This window comes from Anolis sagrei, chromosome 5 (assembly GCF_037176765.1).
Source record: "Anolis sagrei isolate rAnoSag1 chromosome 5, rAnoSag1.mat, whole genome shotgun sequence".
NCBI lineage: Eukaryota > Metazoa > Chordata > Lepidosauria > Squamata > Dactyloidae > Anolis > Anolis sagrei.
Window position 1 is genome coordinate 76,448,504 of NC_090025.1, and position 23,409 is coordinate 76,471,912.

Consider the following 23,409-nt stretch of genomic DNA (forward strand, 5'->3'; position numbering starts at 1 on the left):
CCCTTGGGGTAGAGCTATCCGTGCTTGCTGTAGGTAGGCATACTGTTTCTTCTCAGCCTGTACGCATTTAAAGTAAACAGAGGATGTGTTTAAGATAAACAGAGGATACACTTTAGAATACACCACGAATTTCCAGTTCTCACTTCTGCAAAAAGAATATAACACTATGGGAAGATTTCTTGAATTTCCCACCACTTGGGGAAAAGAAAAGAAGTACGGTTGGTGTGGACGAGAGAGAGGACCTTCTTGGTGGTGGCCCCCTGCCCCTGGGATGCCCTTCTGAGGGAAATAAGACAGGACCCATCCCTCCCCTCCTTTTGTAAGAGCTTGAAGACCTGGTGGTTTCAACAAGCCTTTGAGAATGACCAGTTCTAGTTCAGCCCCAAACATTGTTGAATATGGCCTTATACATCCTACCTATTACCCCGGTCATCCCTTCAATAGGCCCTGGAAATGAACAGCCACAGACCCGTACCTGCTATTGCTGTTAGCCTGTCATAGCACTGTACTTAATTCCCGGTCCCCTCATATTTTGAGTTTGCACTAGCCTCAGTCTGGCCTTTTAATTGCTCTGAACAGGCAGGATTATTTTTAAGATATATGTGTTCTTGTATTCATATATGGTTTTACTGTATGTATGGGCAAATGTGTATGTTTTGTGTGTTTTGTATGTTTTGATATGGTCAAAATTGACTAATCAATAAAGAATTGATTTTGTTATGTGTGTTCTTGTATAATTTTATGCTTATGTTGTTTTGTTAATTTTATGTTATGCTGTTTACTCTATATGTTTTGGTGATGTTACTTGGAAACCACCCTGAATCCCCCTCGGGGAGATAGAATGGTGTATAAATAAAGTTTTTAAAATTATTATTTAACAGAGTAAGTGCCTCCTATGTCACTTAGCATCTTACTGTTTAAGGAGGACTGTGAGCTACTTTATACCACCCAAAGAATTCAGATTAATTAGGCTTAGAGCTGCTTTGGATTCATCTTCATACAGCCACACTATGGTCTCTTCTACACAGCCGTATAACCCAGAATATCAAGGCAGAAAAACCCACAATATCTGCTTTGAACTGTGTTGAGTCCACACTGCCATATATTCCAGTTCAAAGCAGAAAATGTGGAATTTTATTCAGCTATGTGGAAGGGGCCGACAGATCCTTCCACACAGCCTTATGTCCCAGAATATCAAGGTGGAAAATCCCACATTATCTGCTTTGAACTAGAATATATGGCAGTGTGGACTCAGATAATCACTCTCAAAGCAGATATTGTGGGATGTTCTGGGGTATAGGGCTGTGTGGAAGGGCCCTTCGCTGCAATATACCACACTGAAACTATACTGCTGTCCACACCCTGAATTTGAATCAGCACCATTTTTATTTGTTTTTCTCCTCCAAAGTGATTTGCCTGGTGCTATATTTCCAGCAGAGCCTTGCTGGGGAAGTTGCTTGCATAGGGCCCTTCCACACAGCCGTATAACCCAGAATAACAAGGCAGAAAATCCACAATGTCTGCTTTGAACTGGGTTATCGGAGTCCACACTGCCATATCATCCAGTTCAATGTGGATTTTATTCAGCTGTCTGAAAGGGGCCTTAGATATCAGAACAAGCCACTTGGCCATGAGATCAATAGTGAGGAACGTGATCTACTAGTTCATTCTTGATCTCATGGCTGGGCACTTTATTCTGAACAAGCAACTTCCTCCGCAGGGCTTTACTGGAAATTTTTTGACCAAGAATTTATTTATTTATTTATTTCTCACACTTCTACCCTGCCCTTCTCAACCCCCGAGGGGGGACTCAGGGCGGCTTACAAAAGGCACAATTCGATGCCAGCACAACAATAAGATAAAAATAAAACATATATAAACAGTAATTAAAAAGTTAAAACAATCCATTATACATCACAATCCATAAAACCAATCTAGTGCTCAACGTTTGGCAGCTCAGAGTCTGTAAATTCAATTCCACATTGTCAGATCCATCGATTCTAGTAGTCGCTTGTCCTTTGTCCATCTGGCAGATTACCCAAAAGCCTGGTCCCAAATTCATGTTTTTAATTTCCTTCTAAAAGAGAGGAGGGATGTCGATGACCTAATTTCCCCGGGGAGTGAATTCCATAGGGGAGGGGCCACCACCGAGAAGGCCCTGCTCCTCGTCTCCACCAAGAAGAAGCAGCAGTGGCAAATGTGAGCAGGAAGAAACAGTCAGGGACTTTCCTTCCTACTCCTCCTGCTTCTCAGTAGAAAAATAAAAGGGAAAGAAAGGCAATGGCAAACTACTTTGGAGGAAGTGATTTGCCATTGCCTTCCTCCCTCCTCCCTCCACTGCTTCCAAGAACAAAAATAAAGAGATGTCAGAAAACATACACCAGTTCCTCAGCTGAGCCTTTCAGATAAGTAATAGACTTGATTTTTCTGGAAACGTGTGGAGCAAGGAGTGAATTTTGGTATATCACATTAAAGCATACACCCCAGCAAATATCACTAGATATGTTAAAAAAAAATGGTGACGCTTGCCACCTAGTAATTTGCTTGTCCCTTCTCCTTCGAATCTACCCCAATTGAGGTTGTACATGCATAGCAAAGCAGAATAATAGACCAGATTTTCCTGGAGAAAGAATGCAATTTTGGTAAATCACATTAAAGCCCCAAATAAGTGCTTTGACTGCTAAAGGCATGTGCCAGGATCAAGGCAGTATTGAGATGGGTATGGTATATTTTGTCAGGTAAACAGGCCCTGTGTGTTAATACTGTGTGAAGGGGGACACTTTCCACAAGGCATTAATTCATTGTATTAAATGCCAATGATATTGAATTTCTTTCTGGGGACATTGCTTAAGGCTTTGTTAATTTATCAAAGAGGTCTGTTTCTTTGCGAAGCACGTTGAGCTGTGCAAGAGATATTCTCTTGTAAGCAGGGTTCTAAAGATCATTGCAATTTCTCCTGGTTCTTATGAAACAGAAAAACAACACTGCAAAATTAAAAGTAAATAGATTTCAGGAGACAGAAGACATGGGCACATTTGTGCTTAATTCCCAATATGTCTCTAAAGCAGTGTTTCTTAACCTGGGGGTCGGAAACCCTGGGGAGATTGCGAGAGGGTGTCAGAGGAGTCACCAAAGACCATCAGAACACATAGTATTTTCTGTTGTCATGGGGATTCTGTATGGGAAGTTTGGTCCTATTCTGTCATTGGCGGGGTTCAGAATGCTCTTTGATTGCAGGTGAACTATAAATCCCAGCAACTACGACTCCCAAATGTCTAGTCTATTTTTGCCAAACTCCACCAGTGTTCACATTTGGGCATATTGAGTATTCATGCCAAGTGTGATCCAGATCCATCATTGTTTGAGTCCACAGTGCTCTCTGGATGTAGGTGAACTCCAACTCCCAAAACTTAAGGTCAATGCCCATCAAACCCTTCAAGTATTTTCTGTTGGTCATGGGAGTTCTGTGTGTGAAGTTTGGTTCAATTCCATCATCAGTGGAGTTCAGAATGCTCTTTGATTGTAAGTTAACTATAAATCCCAGAAACTATAACTCCCAAATGACAAAATCAATTTTCCCCCGACCCCACCAGTATTCAAATTTGGGCATATCGAATATTTGTGCCCAATTTGGTGCTATGAATGAAAATACATCCTGCATATCAAATATTTACATTATGAATCATAACAGAAGCAAAATTACAGTTATGCAGTAGCAATGGAAATAATTTTATGGTTGGGGATCACCACAACATGCGGAACCGTATTAAAGGGTTGCAGCATTAGGAAAGTTGAGAACCACTTCTCTAAAGGAACAAACCAGCATTTACGACAAATCTGGGACTCTTTTCCAATTGCCTTTTCTAAATGCAATACAGTGGAAAAAGAGCTTTTTCACTGGCAGCTCTGTGATGATAGAATAGGGATGTATATCTCTATTTATGATGTTCTTACATGCAACATTTATGATGTTCTTACATGCAAAAAAAGATATTTTTTTAAAAAAAACTCAGCCAGGTAGGATTACAAGAGTTTCCACTCACTTTTTACTAATATTCTTGCACTTTTGGACTCTTCCCTCCTGAAATCAGTATTTTGGCATAGAACATTAATAGGACCCATCCTGGGGAAAAGGCAGGATTATGAATGAATGTATCCATTTCGAACAATCTTTTCTATCCATGTTTTTAAAAGTTGGGTTTTGTGAGGAGAAACTCTCTCTGTACCAGTAAACTATTTTTGCAATATTTTTTAAATGGAGAAAAATCTAACATTGATTGACCATTTTCTTAGTAGAATAGTTTATTTTGTCAAGGAATCCTTTTTTGCTGAGCTTGATAAAATTTATGGATAGACTTTGCATCCTTGTCATAGAATGCTCTTCTCAGCGAGACTTGTTTGACATCTATCTTGACAACTTTTTGATGCTAGGCAAACTTCTTTCTATTTTTTTTTACAAGTGTTTCATCTGTTTCAGCTTCTAAGATGATTCCTGTCTAGCTGAAATGGTTTTATGCTGCTTTTACACATCAATCATTGTTATTAATTTTATTCTATTTCGGTGTTTTTATGTTTCTTATTTGTTTCTGTTTATGTAAGTTGCTTTCAGAACTTGGTTAACGGGAGCATGAAATGACTGAAGTACAAAGAGAACTACGTCTACAGAAAGTTGAAATGAAGTTTTCAGCTCTGCCTTGGGAATCCTGGCACACAAAAGGCATTTACACACTGTTCAGTATCCATCCCAGAAAGCAGGTTTTGTACCTGTAATCCCAACTTCAGTGTGTTCAGGAGCCAATTTTCCTTGACTTGAGCATCAGCTGGGATTCAGTGGAGACTGATTAGTAAACTTGTTTAATCCACTTTAGGGACTCTGCCACATAGCCATTAGGCATGGATAGAGCTGCGTCGGATTACTCAGTACTCATAATAATTTCGTTAAAGTTACCTTTTTGAAGTGATTTTGAAACATTTTAAAACCCTGAAAGTCCCTTTCCCCTTCCTAAGCTTTTTTTTGTTTTGTTACGACCCAGGAAGTGAATTGGAAATGATTCAGTGCTGGGAGGCTGGGAGGCTCCTTGCCTCCCCTCCCAGCCAATCAGGGGAGAAGTTTTGGGGAGGGGTTTCAGCACTGTCAGCCATTGCTGTATATAAAGGGGAGCACATGGCTCAGAGGCTCATTTGGAGCCGGGAAGGAAAGGGAGAAGGGGAAAGGGAAAGACTAAGACTAAGACTAAGGGAAGGGAGGATGTGTTGAAGGGAGGTTGGAAGAAGAGCACGGCAGGCAAGCAAGCAAACAGAAAGGAAGAAGGGCTGGGAGAAGGGTGGTTGCCAGCTGTGTCTAGCTGCCTGCCTGCCTGCCTGGGCAGTGGGCAGCCTGCCTTGCCTCTTGTGTGTTGTTGCTGTTGAGGTTTGGGTTGGGTGGGCACCATGAGGGTAGTGTGTGAGTGAGTGGTGTGGGTGGAAGGAGCAACATGGAGGAATCAAAGCACTCACTCCAACATTTTTAAAAGCCAACGTTGTAGGTGGTCTCTCTGGCCTTGGTGTTTTTTTTTACTTTGTGTTGCATTGTGTTTACATTGCCTCAAAAAAATACCCTAGATCTCCCATCAATTCAAGCCACTCTTTGACCACAAGCTCTCCTTCCCAAAGTAGTGAAATCAGCTTCCAAGGCAAAAAGGGCAGGGCTGTTTGTAATTTTTTTGGTTGCTGTGAGTTGCCTAAAAAGACACTAGAAATCCCATACTTTCCTGTATATACTTCCCTAACTGGTGAAATCAGCTCAAAAGCCCCCAAAAGCTCTCAGGACTATTTGTTGTTTTTTCTTTGTTTGCTGTCAGTTGCTTAAGAAGACACTAGGAACCCCATACTTTCATGCCTATGCTGTTATTCTTGTATTGTGCAATCGCCTCCGCCATTAACGAAGCAATTCAGAAATTTTAGAAATTTCGGAAAATTCTGATTTTTTTGGGAAAAATTCGAAATTCAATTCCAAATCGAACCACCAGCATCCCCTACATCAAAAATGAGTTTTGAACCATTTTTTGGATCAACTAAGCTTAATAACCATATAACCCAGAATATCAAGGCAGAAAATCTCACAAAATCTGTTTTGAACTGGGATATCTGAGTCCACACGGCCATATATCCCAGTTCAAAGCAGATAACGTGGGATTTTATTCAGCTGTGTGGAAGGAGCCTGTTTTGATTTTTTTTTTGCCTGAACATGTCAGGAGATCTTTAAGATGCTGAAATTATTCGGGAGATAATTTATTTTAAAGTTGAGACAGAAACTAGGTTCTTGTAGGTTTTTTCGGGCTATAGGGCCATGTTCTAGAGGCATTTCTCCTGACGTTGAGACAGAAATCTTTAGTAGATTTGTTATCTCACTGATATTGAAGTTACCAAATCCTCCTGGTAGGAGCTGGATAGCTCTGCTGGCATATGCTGCAGAAATCTGGTGACAATCCCCCCCCCCCCAAAAAAAACCCCTCAAACAAACCCTAATACTGCCATTAAAACTGTGAAGATTCTGAACTTCCTTTGTGGTGAAAATGTGTGTGTGTGTATGTTTGGAAAGATACCACCAGCATTGCAGTGTGAAATTTCAGCAGCTTGTCACCAAACTGAGCTGTGGGTCCCATAGAAAAGTATGAGAGCCACGAGCTGCTCACAGATCACATGCCACCCTCTTATGGGGTTTGGCATGTAAAGCCCTAGCTCATAGCTGAATCAAACAAAGCCTATTTTAAAGTGCCATGAAGGTGAATTGCCAAAAGCTGGGAAAACAGAAAACAACAAACTCATATTGTGCTGTATTTTCTATGGAAAAAAAATCTTACAAGGTTATGGCCTATTGAAGAAATGTCAGTACAGATGGCCTTTTTCATTGTGTGACAATAAATACAATCAAATTAGATTTATAACAGAAATCCTGACAGAGCTATAACTACAGTCCAGAAAACAAGCTACTGTAATAAAGGTTGTCTATGAGTGGGAAGCAAAATTTATTGCAAACAACAGCTGTGTTTGACAGCAATATACCACACAGTTTTGTCTCTGTGTGCTTTTCTTTCCATTTCAAGAACAGTTGAAAATGGCAGGTTTCAAAAAAGCATCAAGAGAAAAGAATTGCCTTTCTCGGCATGGAACAGAGGGAGGAAATCCAACTAAGGAGTTTATCACATACAATCCACCACTTCAGTTTCTAAACACTTTTAAGACAGTTCCCTGATGAAGCATCACAAAGTCCATCAAATAATGCAAACAGACTTCTATTGTCCATCATGCTTTGTCATGAATTGTTTTAGATGTAGGTAGAAATGGGGACACGCACACATACAAAGAGAAGTCAGGGAGAAATTGTCTTCTGAGCTCATACGGAAATGGGAGAAAGCAAGGAAAAATATGTATTGGGATCTGTCAAATTTGCCCATGTCGAATCGCTTCAGTGATGTGGAATAGTGGGAATTCCTATGACCAGTTTTCTACCAAGCATTGTCATTTCTCTATCAAAATTAAAAATCAGGGATATCACAAATTCACAATATCACTACTTTGCTTTTCCTGTCATTTCTCCTTTATAGTAATATTGGCTTTTGAAATTGTGTTACTGCTAGCTTTTTAACTTTGTCTTTCTTTCTTTTTTAAACCAACTACAGTAAATTTTCGTATTTAGTAGGTTTCAGACTTCCACGATTGAGAATAAGGAGATTGGGAGGGGAAGGAGAGGCGCCCAGAGAAGGAATGTCTGCCTTAAGAACAATGACTTTTGTCTCTTCTATGGCTGGCTAAGTTAGAGGCGGGAGGAGGTGATTCTGGTGATGGCAGTAAATAAATTGTATTTTTTAGACAGAATCCCATGAGAAGAAGACGATTCTACATGCAAAGAAGGCAATTTCCCTGCTTTCTTCCATTTCCCCCATTTCCCTAAACTCCGTCCAATGAAGTCCTTGGTTTCAATGGCATGATTTGTCTCTTACATGTTCACTGTGGGGTGATTTGCAAGTAAGCAAGTAACTAAATAAGTAAAGTAAGAGGACCTTTCCCATTTTTTCCTCTTACCAGATTGAAAGGTTTTCATCTTGAAATGGTACCTGGCATTTAAAATCTGCTATCCCAAATATACTCACTAGGCCCGCAGTGGTTCTCAACCTGGGATCCCAGATGTTTTTAGCCTACAACTCCCAGAAATCCCAATCAGTTTACCAGCTGTTGGGATTTCTGGGAGTTGAAGGCCAAAAACATCTGGGGACCCCAGGTTGAGAGCCACTGCACTAGGGAGTAAGGCCCTTCCACACAGCTGTATAAAATCACATATTATATGCTTTGAACTGGGTTATATGGCAGTGTGGACTCAGATAACCCACTTCAAAGCAAATATGGTGGCTTATCTGCCTTGATATTCTGGGTTATATGGCTATGTGGAAGGATCCTTAGTCTTGTTGAATGTAGAGAAGCTTATTTGTGAGAACTGATAGACAAATTGACTATGCTGATTAAGGAAAAATCCTTAATTAACCGAGGCCCCTTCCACACAGCTGTATAAAATCCACATTGAACTGGATTACATGGCAGTATGGACTCAAATAATCCAGTTCAAAGCAGATATTGTGGATGATCTGCCTTGATATTCTGGGTTATATGGCTGTGTGAAAGGGTCCTAAGAAAGATCTCCTCCTATGAACTATCTTGAAGATTAAGATCGTCTGGGGAGACCCTGCTTTTGGTCCTACCTTCCTTGAAGGCACGATTGGTGGGGACGAGAGACAGGGCCTTCTCAGTGGTGCCCCCCCCCCACGGTTGTGGAATTCCCTCCCCAGGGACATCAGATCAGCCCCCTCCCTCCTGACCTTCTGTAAGAAAGTAAAAACCTGGCTGTGTAACCAAGCATTTGGAGAATTTGAGAAATAGAAAGATATGGAATTGATGTGCACTGACTAACTGGAACGGCTGGACTACATTTAATGGATCATGTGATTAACTCTTAATGTATTGTTTTATATGTTTTTAAACTGCTTTAATGTATTTTATAACTCTATTTATATATTTGTTATTGTATCTTATGGCTTCTTATGGGTGCCTACTTGTAAGCTGCCTTGAGTCCCCTCCAGGGTAGAGAAAGGTAGGATAGAAATGCTGTAAATAAATAAATAAATAAATAAATAAATACATAAATAAAAGACTGACGTGTTCATTACCTTTTGACAATAATGATGGGAGTATTAATTAACTGTGAGATTCATGAATTTGTAAAATGTTGCCTATCATAGAAGTTTAATCCATTATTTAGAGGGGGTAGACTAACATGGGACAATAACTTTCAGATGAGTGGGAAGTTTATAAAGTTTTGGTGTTTTTTTGTTCTCTGTGTTTGTGTGGGTTTTTAAAAAAATTATCACAGTTGTTGTTTGGTAGTAGTTATTATATCATTGTGTAGTCTTGGTAGTTTTATATACATTTTATAAACATTTTGGCTGATTGTCCTCTGCAGCTTATGTGTAATGAATTATTTTTGTATTTCTGTACTTTTGAATAAATATTAGTTAGAAAGTGTAATAAATCTTATCTTTCTGAAATAGTGTGACAGGTGGATCACCCATTCTGTTTCTTTCATAAACTTTTCTACTGTAAACCAGATGTCATTTTTATTACTAATTTTTACTGAGAGAAAAGTAAAGCCATAGTACAACTATAATAACGTGATAAAGTTATACATTATATAAAAATGTATAACACATAAAGTTGTGCAATTTTTCAAAAATCCTACTTATCAACTTTTAACTAATACAACAAAAATACCAACCCAAAGAATATATAAACACAAAAAAATCAGCAATACACAGTTATACACACTTAGCTTATACAGTAAAACAAGACTAACCAGCAAACATAAGGACTAGTCTACAGTCATCTCACACTCTGTCTGCTGGTGTTTTTAGTTTTAAATCCTCAACTCCCCTTAAAGGAATATTGTAGAGTCACATTTCTACATTTAATAACAAAGTACTCACTCGTAAATCTGACAATTTGTGAATTCCCCCTCCAAAATTGATAAACCATATTAATCAGTAAATCCCAAATATCTCTTAAACAAATATTCCCACTCTATCAGCCTAATAAATTTGTCAATCTCAATTAGTTCATACATTTCCATCAGCCATTATAAAAACCTTTCATCTTTAATCTTCCTGATTATCTGCATCCAGAAACACTTCACTTAGGATATCCTCTTTTTCTTCATTTTCCCTTTCAATGTTTCCACAACTCTTCCTCAGCATAGCTGAGTCACGAATCTGCCATTCTTACAAATTTAGTCACTGCTTTTCTATGCAAACTTTTCTCTTTGAGTTCAAGCCAGACCAGTTGAGAAATCTTGTCAACCTCCTTTCTGATGCCATAAGGGTTTTCTCCAAACTTCCCACCTTCTTCTGTATTCTGAATTTTGGTTTCACCAAGTTCTGGTTGGCCAGAATTGGTTCCCTAGTCAACTTTGCCAAAGAGTTACACATTTCTTTTGTTTCCAATATTAATCCTTTTCTCATTGATCTCAATTCACCCAAAATTTGCATTAGTCCAATTGATTCTGAATCCAACCGCTCTGCAATTGTTCTTGTTTCTGAATTGTTAAATCATTATAGATAAACACAAGGTGGCAGTAGAGTAGACTTTCTTTCTTTCTTTCTTTCTTTCTTTCTTTCCTTTTCAGTTGCTTTTTGGATAGCTGTTGTTATGTTACTAACTCCTCCTAGAAAGGGGAGGCATTATACTCTAAGAAGTTCAAATATTTACTTCTGGTGTGTTCATTCCTGGGAAATTACTTTTGTTTGGCTTCAAAGAAAACCAAAACTTTAACCCTTTGGTGGATATGTATACTATTAGTTTATAATGTGTCTTATTGAATCTTTTAAGTCAGTAGGGGTTTCATATGATACTTTATGTAATTTGTTTATGTGGACTTTGTTGTTATTGTGCTATTTTGCTTATGTACTTTGTTGCATTTTATATGTTTGCACTATTGAGTTCTTTTGTGAGCCATCTCGAGTCCCTTCAGGGAGATGGTGGCTGGATATATAAAAAAGTATTATTATTATTATTATTATTATTATTATTATTATTATTACACCACAAAAAAGGAAGACTTGGCATTTCTTAAAAGTCCATCAGCTCATTTAACTCTAGATAATAATACATCTAGATGACTCACATATTTTGACAACAGAAGTTAACGCTTATGGGAGTTAATTATCCAGCAGCCAAGAAAGAATCTCACAAGGTAAAATCTTCTTTCTTCCTTAAAAATAGCAGTTAAGGCATTTCCTTTTGCTGAGGGTTTAACATAGCTGCCACACTGTAATGGGTATTTCTTCATCTGACCTCATCTATCTCTTCTGCTTTTGCCTTGGCAAATATCAGAGGAAGAAACTGGGTCTTCATAAACATCCTCAGCTTCTTGCTTGCCTGGAAGAATGTCACCACCAGACCACGATATCTTGGACCAGTGATAATCCACAGGTGGTGATTTCTTGCCCAGGGTTTTATTAGGGAAGAAGTCTGCAGTCTGCCATCTTTACCTGGTCTGGGTATTTCTAGGTATTTCATTTTCTAATTCAAGTAGTCACAGTAGTTTATTCAGCTATCTTTCAAAACGGATATTGGTTTGCTATGGTTTCTCCAACTAGACTCTAAATCTGTACCATACATGGTAGGGCTACTACCACTGCAGGACTCAGACCAAATTTTATAGTCATTCTTATTGTTATTCATAATATTAGTATTGCTATATTACTATAGTTCTGGTGCTGAAAGGAAAAGAATCAAGCATGGAAATCTCTCCCTGCCATCTTATATGCCATAGCACGCACTAAGTCCACTTTTGGGATTTTCAAGACAACTGAGAACATTCTGAAATAGCATGGGCCATTGTATCACCTCAAGACTTCATTTCCATGTCATTGCCTTCTGTATGGACAACCTGCCTATCTTGACAAATGTGGTGACAAGCTGAAACAATACAAAAGTATATCCTTTATTTTCCTCTTCTGCCATAGTAATAGAAATACGAGAATCAATATAAGGCAGAGAATAACAAGCATTTTCTTTCTAGTGAATGTTAAGATGGGAATATAGACTTAGAATTTTTCTCCTGAATTTCATGATGGCCTAAATTTAGATACCTTTTTTGCAGTGTTGAGGCATCAAGTGCCCAGCTTTAAAAATATATAAATAGCTTTATCTATTTACTTTGCAAAGTTATTTATCACCTCCAAGGAAACTCTTCAGTTAAACCAACAGAAAGGATGTGTACTATAATTAAATTTGTTGGGTGTTACTCCACTGCATCTCTGGAGAGATTGCATGCCTTCCAGATAAACTCCAGAGATATATAAAGGAGTTTGCTTCTTTTTGTGCTGTTGAGAGCAACAGAAAATGAAAAGCAGCTTGCTACTCATTAAACATAATTGCTGCCTTCCTGTGTTTTTATGGCTTTGGTACCTTTTCCTGACCATCCATGCCTTCTCCACTCAAGTGCTGTTTATGAATATGTGAACCACTACTGTATGAAAGGCCTAATGTGGCTTTACAATCATTTTGCAACTCTCAAAAGGCTAAACTAGCTGCCACACTGTTTGGAGAAAGTAGAACATCTTTGTTGACATGACAAATATAACAAATCACAACTACCCAGGTGGGAATGCCTCGATTTTTGTTGAGTGATGTTTCATTGTTTGGGATGATGGGTATATTTGTTGGGGGAAATATGTAGCATCTGACAATGCCACCATTATTTAAGGTGACAATGGTATTACTTCTTTGTCCTTGCCTTATGTTGTCTAAATCTGATTTGACACTGTGTGTTTGATCCATAAAATAAATCAAAGTGGTTTTTTTCTGTGCTGCCAGTGCAGAGCTTATTATATCTTCAGGTACAGTTTGTTATATGAGGATGCCACACAATCATATAGTATATGTTCTCAGTATGCTTACACTCTAAGTTCAAGAAAGGTATTTGTATGAGTGTGCCTATTAAAGTGCAAACACTGGCTGTGTTAAATGTGTTTGTGTAGGCACTTCCTGGAAGTTTGGACACTTTTGTTGAAGACACAATGACATGTGAGTATATCAGAAATTAGAAATAGCATTGCTCCGTGCCCTGCTCACCCCACCAGCTCAATAGATATCTTGAGCAATGATGAATCAATTTGCCCCAAAGAAATGGGAAATTATTGTTTCCATTTGATGTTTTGTCTTATGTCTGTTATAACAGGCTGTGCTTTTTATTTAATTTTAGTTTGTTAAGTTATAATTTGTATTTATATGTTGGGTTGTATAAATTTTGTTAGTATGGATGTATTGTTGTTGTATTGGGGCATTGAATGTTTGCCTTTTATGTTTGGAATCTGCCCTGAAATCTGGAGATAGAGCGGAATATAAAGTTATTATTATTATTATAATTATTATATTTATATTTATATTTATATTTATATTTATATTTATATTTATATTTATATTTATATTTATATTTATATTTCACCCGATTTTGCATTAATTAGGGAAATGTTATAGTGTGTTCTTTTCCCAAAGGATGAATGTGCAAGCATTGTAAAATCTGGTACATGAGACCTTGTATTTGTAATCAGAAAACATTAATTTGCAGAAAGGTTTTGGCCATTTGGGACTGTCATTTTCTCTCTTGGGCTTTAAAAGATGAATGCATTCTCAATCCTGCCACTCTCTCCAGCAAAAGTCTAATATTTTTCATTTCTCTCTCATGAAATTTTTCTTTCATTCATAAACCACATAGGGCTCATTTACATGGACTTCTTAGTTCACTACGTAACTGTATCAGACCCATTGTGGCTACACATCACACTTAATGGACCAAGGTTCTAGACCAGTGGTTCTCAACCTGGGGTCCCCAGATGTTTTTGGCCTACAACTCCCAGAAATCCCAGCCAATTTACCAGCTGTTAGGATTTCTGGGAGTTGTAGGCCAAAAACATCTGGGGACCCCAGGTTGAGAACCACTGTTCTAGACTAACCAAATACAGTTGGGAGGAAAATAAGGTTCACTCTTCCATGAGGATTAGGGAGGAGATTGATCACTCACCATCATCTCATAAGTAAACCTGCTGTCAAAGCTGCTGATGCTATCTGTCTATTTGGTAAGGAGAGAAAAATGCTTAAATGCAGCAATGGAGACCCGGAACCAGTAGGACTGGCTCCAGGTTTTTTTTTAAAGTTTCCAAAAATCCTGCAATGTCTCTCCCTGAGTAATGGGATTGTCCTTTCACTACTGTGTGTGTACCACAAGGTATTTCAGTTCCCAGAATTTGTGACATTTGGTCAAGCTTGCTGGTGTTTCTGGAAGATAAAAGGTTGGCATAGGAGAAATGCTCTTTAAGCTCAAAGGGCACATTAAACCATTTTCAAAAACAGCTTAAGGTCTTCCAAATGTTATGGACTGTAGCTCCAACATTGGCCATGCTGGCTGAGCTTTCTGGAGTTGAAGTTCAAAATGTGTTCCAAATTTTCATCTGGAAAATCTGTGGGAATCAGCATGGACTGGTTGCTTCACTACTTTTGAAGATCATGTTTATTAATAAGCCATGTTTATCATTCCTATATCAGTTCAGACTTTTTGCACCAACAATATGTCTCTTTTGATTTGTTGGTTGATGCTGATTTATTACATTTATAAACAGCAACTCATTTTGTTTGTCTGAATTTGCTCTTCTCAAATTCTTTACATTGAAGAAGACTAATTTATTTCACTGGACTTTCCTCCTCCCCTTTCAGTCAGTCGATTGAGGATTGTGGCTCCAGAGCTCATTAAAAGCATTTTTTGAAAAGTCTCTCACAGAAATAGAGATGAAAAGGGCAGTAATTAAAGTTGTACCTTACAGTAGATTTCCAATTTGCATTGAATTAACTTGCATACTGATGACAAGACTAATATATTTCAAGAAGAACCAAGAAACATGGGTTTCAGTGTGAATAAATGATGTCCAATTTTCTTTCCCCTATACAGGATGAGGAATTCAGTTGCAAGGGTGGATAGTCAAAGGTGCAGTAGTAGCATAAAATCTGTGTGAGAATCAGGTGGGGATATTTGCAAGTTAAATTGCAGAAATCATGAATGAGTTTGAGCCCCAAATTTAATGATAAGAGGAAATTAATTTTTTTAGAAGCTTGCCGATTTATTCTCAATGGGTTGAAATTCTTGGGTTCACCCACATTTCAACAGTCTGTAACCCTTACTGATGTTAAGGCTCACAAAAATGCACATGCTGTTGACATTAGGCAACTGACTTCCATTTCCACCTTCTCCTGTGAGAAACCTCTGAATCAACAGGTAGAAGAATCCCTGTCACAACTCTCCCTCCCACAGGCAATTGCTCACATTAGAGATTGCTCAGCCTGTTAATTCTTGAGAGATGAGGGGACAAGCTCCCATTCATCAAAGTGGTTGTGTCCCAGTAAGTGCAGATATGGGGCCTATGCAGAACCCTTAAACTAGGGGTGATGGGGTGAAACTAGGGGTGAATACAAAGCCATAATGGGTGAATAATCAGATTATGCATTTGTAACAGCCGCGCTCTCCCCAGATTTGAACCTCTGACCTGTCGGTCTTCTGTTCGGCTGGCACAAGGGTTTAACCCAGGGGTCCTCAAACTATGGCCCGGGGGCTGGATATGGCCCTTCAAGGTAATTTACTCAGCCCTCACTCAGGGTCAACCTAAGTCTGAAACGACTTGAAAGCACACAACAACAACAATCCTATCTCATCAGTCAAAAGCAGGCCCACACTTACCATTGAAATACTAATACATTTATATTTGTTTAAATTGTTCTTCATTTTAATTACTGTATTGTTTTTAAGTGTTTTTTTGCACTACAAATAAGATATGTGCAGTGTGCATAGGAATTCATTCATGTTTTTTAAAACTATAATCAGGCCCTCCAATAGTTTGAAGGACTGTGACCTGGCCCTCTGTTTAAAAAGTTTGAGGACCCCTGGTTTAAACCATTGCGCCACTGGAGGATCTAGCTCCCCATGCGAGGGCATGAGAGAAGCCTCCCACAAGGATAATAAAACATCAAAAACATCCGAGTGTGCCCCGGGCAACGTCCTTGCAGACAGCCAGTTCTCTCACACCTTAAGCAACTTGCAGTTTCTCAAGTCGCTCCTAACACACTCACACACACACAAAAAGCCACACAGGATTCTGGACAACACTTCTATACAGAAACCAAAATTCTTGTAACAAACCAGTATTTTTTTGACTCACAAAAAACCCCACTTCTGCTTGGAAAACCAAATTCCAGCACAGAAAATCTTATTTTTCAGAAAGCATGTTAATTTTTCCTGCACAGAAGCAGCATTTTTACAACACAAAATACTGTGTACATTGGAAAAATGTGCATTTTCAATCAGAGAATATGTGCAAAGTTGTCAATAGTTCAATGCATTGTCGAAGGCTTTCATGGCTGGAATCACTAGGTTCTTGTGGTTTTTTTTCGGGCTATAGAGCCATGTTCTAGAGGCATTTCTCCTGACATTGCCATAGATGCAGGCGAAACGTCAGGAGAAATGCCTCTAGAACATGGCTCTATAGCCCGAAAAAACCCACAAGAACCTTGCCAATAGTTTTTGAAAAGTGCACAATTTTCTCATTCCAAAGAGGAAAATGGTACAATTATTAATCCTTGCTTGTGAGAATGAAATTTATGAAGATTTACATTAGTGCTGTCCAGTTATAGCTACTCAGAAAGATAGTCCAGTTGTGGCGTGGTTGTTGTTGTTATTGTTGTTGTTTTTGCTATCTCTGAACATCCCTCTAAGCATTCTACTTGATTTTAAGCTCTTTTTACCCGGCAGTTTGATGGAAAGGAGCAGCAGCCACGAAGACTGAAGGCAATTAGAAAGGCATATTTTCCTCATGCTCTGTTTAACAAATGATAACCACATTCTGGAATTTATCAACCATTTCTTGATGGATGCCTCGTTTTTATTTCACAACTGAAATACCAGCTTCCCCCTCCCTTTCCAAAAATCATTTATCTACACCAGTGAAGTCTACTATTTTCCGAGAGAGACTTAATGACAGTTTTTGCCTGAATCACTCTCAAAGGAATTAAGCAATGTGGTACCAAATTAATGACAGTGCAACTCCTTTCCCCTCTGTGCTGCTACTATGCCTTGGGCTTCAGTTCAACACACAGCTATGCCTAGCTTTTATATATTTGGTATGCAGAATAGTGTTTTTTTGTTTCTGAAATGTTTGCACACAGGCTTTGAGAATCTGAAAAGCATTGCTTAGCAGGGATGTAATTCTTCACTAACATCAGTGCCTAACGACTATATCAGAAGGAAGCAATGACTAATTTTAACAATTCTGCCTCGCTGCAAGAAAATCTTTCAGAACAGAAGAGCTTTCAAAAACGATCCAGAGTTTGGGTCTCATTTTGTGCAAAATTCATACATAGGCTTGTTTGGTTCTTTTTTCATGGGAAACAACTTTTTTTTGTTCAGGAAATTGCATATTGCATCATTTTGGGCACAAAACTGCTGTTCCTCTTGAGGATATAGTGTAATTGATTACTTATTTTCCATAAAATTCACACTTTTATGGTAAGAAAACAGCATTTTATGCCTGGAAAATCAGCCGAAATGTTATTTTCCATGCAAATTTATTTTGGTACAACACCATCAACTTTTATCCAGAATAATGCTAACACTGTGAAGATATTTGTTATCCCAGATTTCTTCACATCAGGGTTTCATGAATGTCCAGAAACATTTTTGAATATTCTCTTCAACCCTGGGGCTTAGTGATGAATAATAAAAGTATCTCTGTCTTTGAATCTCAGAAATTCCCCCCAAAATCAACAAACAACAGTCAAATGAGAAATGATTAGAATATTAAAATGAGACGCTGATGATGTTGCTTTTATTGTTTTTGTGATGTCTTATACTGTTAATGTTTTTTATCTATTATGTTTTATGTATTCTGATTTGTTGGAAACTGCCTTGAGTCGCCAATTGGCTGAGAAAGGCGGTTTACAAATACAGTAAATAAATAATTTTTTTATCAAGTCTTCATGCTTCATACTTCAAAAAAGTTTAGGTTGCTATGATATGTGCTTCAGAGACAGAAGCACTGGCATTCTCTTTATTGGCTTGGCATTCTGCTTGGCTTTCTACTCAGAATATTTTATGCAATTGTTATTTACATTATTAAAATTATTTGCCTGCCTTTTACATTATACAAATCCACATGCTTCATCACAAAGTAACCAACACTGGTAAATTATATAATGGGACCCAGAAAACTGATTTTTGTTTTTGACCTATCGATATGTTTCTCCAGAACAGTGGTTCCCAACCTTTTTTTGACCAGGGACCACTTGACCAGGGGACACTTTGACCAGGGACCACTCTCCAACATTAGTGCCAAAATAATAACAAATCAGTTTTTGGTCAACTTTAGTTTCGGTTTGGTTATTTGGGGTAGTGATTCAGAAAACTGCATTGGATAGACCACACCAGCTTTAGTTTCTGATACAGGATATATGCCATCCAGTAATCGCCATCTGCTCGCCCACAGAAAACCATATTTAATAATCTAGAGCTGATGTGCTAGTAGTAATCTTTCATTGGTAGTAAACCTCTCTCTTCCTGACATCCCCATTCCCTTGGCACTGTAAGTGGGTTTTGAGAGACTAGTCACTGTCATTGTTGTATGGTTTTGAGGCAACAGTGTAGTAACAATGAGGCTATGAACCATATTTTCATTCTTGCAGATCGCTGGTGGTCCACAGACCCAGGTTGGGAACCACTGCTCTAGAATACACGTTTGGACAGTCATGTTGCCTAAACTTAACATTTAGATTTAATTTGACATTTCAAACATTTTAATGCAATTTGGGGATAAACAGAAAAAATTGGCTTTCCCCTCAAAAACCTGGATTATTTGAAAAATTGAGTGAAACAAATGGTAAGAACTATATGTACTACAGCTGTACCTTCGTTTATTTCCATAATAAAAACCATCAGTACTTTCCAAGTAGTTTAGAAAAAAGAAGTAAATACAAGGTGGTTTAGATTTCCTATGGTGTTTTCTGAATGATTTGTAACAGACCAAAGGTTTTTTGATGCTTGGCTGCTCCATTTAAAGTCTAAACCATTGGAGGAGGAGAAGAAAGAGGTGGAAATGGAGAAGGAGGGGAAACTTATTTATACCCCCCTTCCCCCCAAAATGACACCCAAAATGGTTTATAAATGAAAATACAATAGAGTTAAGATGCACAAGATCAAGCAACGTTACCATGGAATTGAACTTTACACATTGTAAAACAGGTGAAACATACACTTAAAATGGTTTAAAATTCCAGTACAGTTAAAACAATAAAAAACAATAAAAGCAACAAAACTTCTTCCTAAGAGCCCTTACCTTTAAAACCTTCAGTTTTCAAAAGCCTGTTGGAATAAAAAAGCATGATGATGCAAAGATTGCAAGGAGAAGGCCATCTAGCCTTCCTGACTGGATTCAGAGAAAAGCCTTTCTTGAGCACCTTAGGGCTCAGGTAGGCTCATATGTGGAGATATTTCATGTGAGTTGGGCTAGCAAGACCTAAATGCTTCCCTCTCCTTGACCAATGCCCCTGCACACCTTCCCTCTCTCTCTCTCTCTCTCTTTCTTTCAGAACAAAAAGGAAATGGGAGTGTGACTTGATTTGCACTTTCTTCATTTATCCATCGCAGGAGGATGTGGGAAAAGTTAAGCAAATGACATACAGTTTATGTCCATGTTGTCTAACCAGCACTGTCATCCAGTAAGGTCTTTCTTGCTATTGAGAAAATGCCTTTGCAAGCTTCTCTTGCCATTGATGCCTTGCTTTCAGACAACTTGGTCTTGTAATGCTTGCAAATTCTAGACAAGTTCCATTAATTCAATGAGGGGTCTACTCTTCCATTGGTTCTTGTTGCTACAAGCTCACACACACATGCGTAGTCCTAAGATTTGCCTACAGAAAGAGTGGACCCCTATGTGAAACATTCTTGAATGGGTGAAAAATCTCTTCTAACTTTATCATTAATTTAAAAGTGATATAATCTTATTTATGTTTTAGGTAGCCAAAATGCATTTATTAGCCAAAACAACGAATCCTACTTTTCAATTGATTCTGCTTTCTGACAACGCATTGGCCCCTAATCCACCAGGTAAGTGGGCCTTCCTGTACAGACATTGGCCAAAATCATGTTGGGAACTTATACCTTTGTAAGTAGACTTAACTATGTGAGTTTAAAATTGCACAGTTGTGCAATGTCCATATCCAGTATAGGGCTGTTGTTATATTACTACATAGGGGAGCCAGCAAAGTTTCTGATGTGCATTGCTGCACAATGCTAAGAAGACTGATGCACAATGAGATCAATATGCATTGGCCTCAATGCTAATTGCATCAGTTCTGATGCTCATCTTCTCGGCCTTGATGTACACTGGGCACCAATCCACATTGGACAACTTTGCTGACGTCCCATCTATGCAATTTAGTGAAGGGGTTTCTTACTGTCTCTGCTACATAGCTAGATATATGTAAGTAATGTAACATAGCTAGATATATGTAAGTAATGTAACAAATGTAACAAATAACAAAGAGTTGGAGATGACTGAACGAATGAACAACAACAATGTAACAAATATGTCATATAGGATTCCACTGCATAACTTTATGTCAAGTTTCCTACATGATAAAAGCATGATAAAAAAGAAATGCAAGAGTAATGTGTGGAATATTTTTCCTTATGAAATGTTAACATAATCAGGAACCAAAAATTAACTTAATGTATATGCGTTTGTTTATACATATTGCTTTTGAACAACCTGAACTTCAAAAAAGTTTGTGCAATCATGCCTTCAATATAACTGTTCTTATGAGGAAACTTATTTTAGTAAGCCGATGTAAAGTAAATTTAAACATTACGTACCGCAAACCATAAAGAACTGTTCCATCTGGATGTAGCCGAATCATTCGGTTTTTCACAGTAACTCCATGAACAAAAGATTTCTTGTCGTTGAGGAAATATGTATCTGGTACCCAGAGATTGTCAGCCACTCTGTTATCTAAAGTCAGATTCAAAGGTATCCCAGAGTATGACAGTCTTTTATCCCTCCAAGACTGTTGGAAATACATAGTGAGTGTGTAATCCTGGGGAAAAAATGAAACACAAAAAAGTAATTTAATTTCTCTGTGTTTAATTTTCATAGTTTCTGTTTCTTATGATCTGAAGATTGCAGTACTTGCCACCATACTTTTAAGCCTAAAAGATCAGATGAATGTTGCTTGCACGGTTGTGATAATATTAATTATCTTTTCATAGACGTTGGCTGAGATCCTACATTGCAGACATAGGCAAGAGATGATAGGAGGGAGCAGTAGTGACAGACCTCCCCCAAGCCATTCTCCTTAAGTTTTTTCCTGCCTTGGAATCTGCCCATAATCCATATGTTGAAGGATGATGCATCCTCCAACATATTGATCTAATCTGTAACGGTAAACAAAATCCCATTGATGTCCCATTTGCAATGTTCATTTGCCATTCCAGTCAATGTCTGTAATGGAATAATGAGGGAACAATATTGTCTTTTGCCAGGAAACAAAATATCTTAAGCTATTTGTGGGGCAGTGCTGACCTCCTATTACTAGCATTCATAGGGTCTTTGAATTAACTTTTGTACATGGTTTATAGCAGTGTAAATGGCATCTTTTTACAGGAGAATCATTTGATATAAAAGGCAGTTGAAAGATTATAGTATATGCTTTTGATGAATGGACCAATTGTGTTTGGTCTCATCCAGGATGGGCCATAAATTTTTCGCTTCTGACAACCAGGATTTTATTGAGATTTCTGCCTTTCACGAGAACCTGCCAAAGTCCCTGGTTAAAAATGCAGCTTCTGAAAATGAAGTGACATAACATATTTGTGAAAAACATCCTGTAGACAGCTTTAACTAGTAACATATTTTTTAAAAATGTAACTCAGCATCCTTGGGTAGTTTATTTTGTTTTGTTTGTCATAGCAACTCTGCTTCAAGGACATAGTCCCCTTCCTGCTAGTAGATTCCTAATATGATACCAATCAAGTTGTTTTGATGTGTTATTTTCTGCTCAGTATCGTCTGACATCTTTGGTTAAGACAGGATTTCTTGCTTCATTGGTAGAACTATGCCACATAAAGTACTATTAGGAAAGAGATTCAGATAGGGTGTTTTTTTGAGATAGATGGATGGGTAGGTGGTTATCATTACAAAGAAGCTACTATTCTTTTCACATTTTCAGAATTATTATAGTGCCACTGCCTAATAAAATCCTTCCATTTCCCTACAATTCTGGAAATAGGTCACCTAACCTTAATTGACTTTAGTGGCATTTAACTAATTTGACAAAAGGCCAGATTGCGGTCTTCTTTGTAGAAAAAACTGCGTCAGCTCAGAAATAAATAAATGCGCTAAACCATGCTTATGAACCAGAGACCAAACATTGCAGGTTTGTTCCAAGATATTTTGCTTGAGATGAGCAGCCCCATCCCTAAGCCATGCTGCATTGGAGCCAAATCCAAAATTTGGAAAGGCAAACTTTTCTAAGTCTTAATAAAACCAGCCAAGTTATTTTAATTCCACAGACAGAAAATCTCCCAAGTCCCTTTTTTCATCTGTAGCAGTAAACAAACAACCCTGTAATGATTACTCACATACCTGACCATTTGGTGTTTTTTTTTTATAACACCTCATATTGCTTGTTTGAGGTGGCACCGCGGCTTCACACTGCCTAATGATAGGGATCAAACAATGATCGACTTTATTTTGATACTTTGCTGTAACAGCCATGCTCAATCTTCTAAGATCTATAAAATAAAGCAATTCTGATTTGATAACTATAACTTTTGTGAACCGTAAATTGTGTCCTAATCCAGGAGTAAGGCAGCATATAAATGGAATAAATAAATAATTTAAAAATAGATTCTAGTCTGGGAGTATCTTTTAAGGCTGTCTAAGTCAATGGAGCAGATCTGCCAAGTTATCAATAATTATTATCTTAGAATTATTACATGATGCAGACAAACTAGCACCGTAGCTGACTTGTCATGTTCAGTTATGGTCCCTGTCACATGACATGGTGTACATTCCTTTACCCGTTTTGCCTCCTTCTTACGATTCTCCCATCCCTAGCTGTTGAGGGGTAAAACCTGTCAATACCTCCCCCTCCTGCTATGTTTCCACTACCTATTAAACTGCAATGAGTCCCTTCTGCTTCTGTGCCAACAAGCCAACAATTCTGTGATATCAGTAGATGGGAGTTTCTTCCTCTCCCCCACTTCCCTTGCTATGTCCAAGTGGACTA

The 23,409-nt window shown here is 38.1% G+C and overlaps 1 protein-coding gene across 3 annotated transcripts in view; it reads right to left on the bottom strand.

Moving 5' to 3' along the window:
- The window catches only part of GABRB1 (gamma-aminobutyric acid type A receptor subunit beta1), a 293,072-nt gene that overhangs the window by 177,295 nt on the left and 92,368 nt on the right, over positions 1-23,409 (bottom strand). For all 3 annotated transcript variants that reach the window (XR_010910015.1, XR_010910014.1, XM_060778482.2), the window contains exon 4: positions 20,996-21,216. Coding sequence is in view for 1 of the 3 variants with exons in the window: in XM_060778482.2 (XP_060634465.1) it covers positions 20,996-21,216 (221 nt within the window). In the remaining 2 variants the exon portion in view is untranslated. The remainder of the gene's footprint in view (positions 1-20,995; positions 21,217-23,409) is intronic.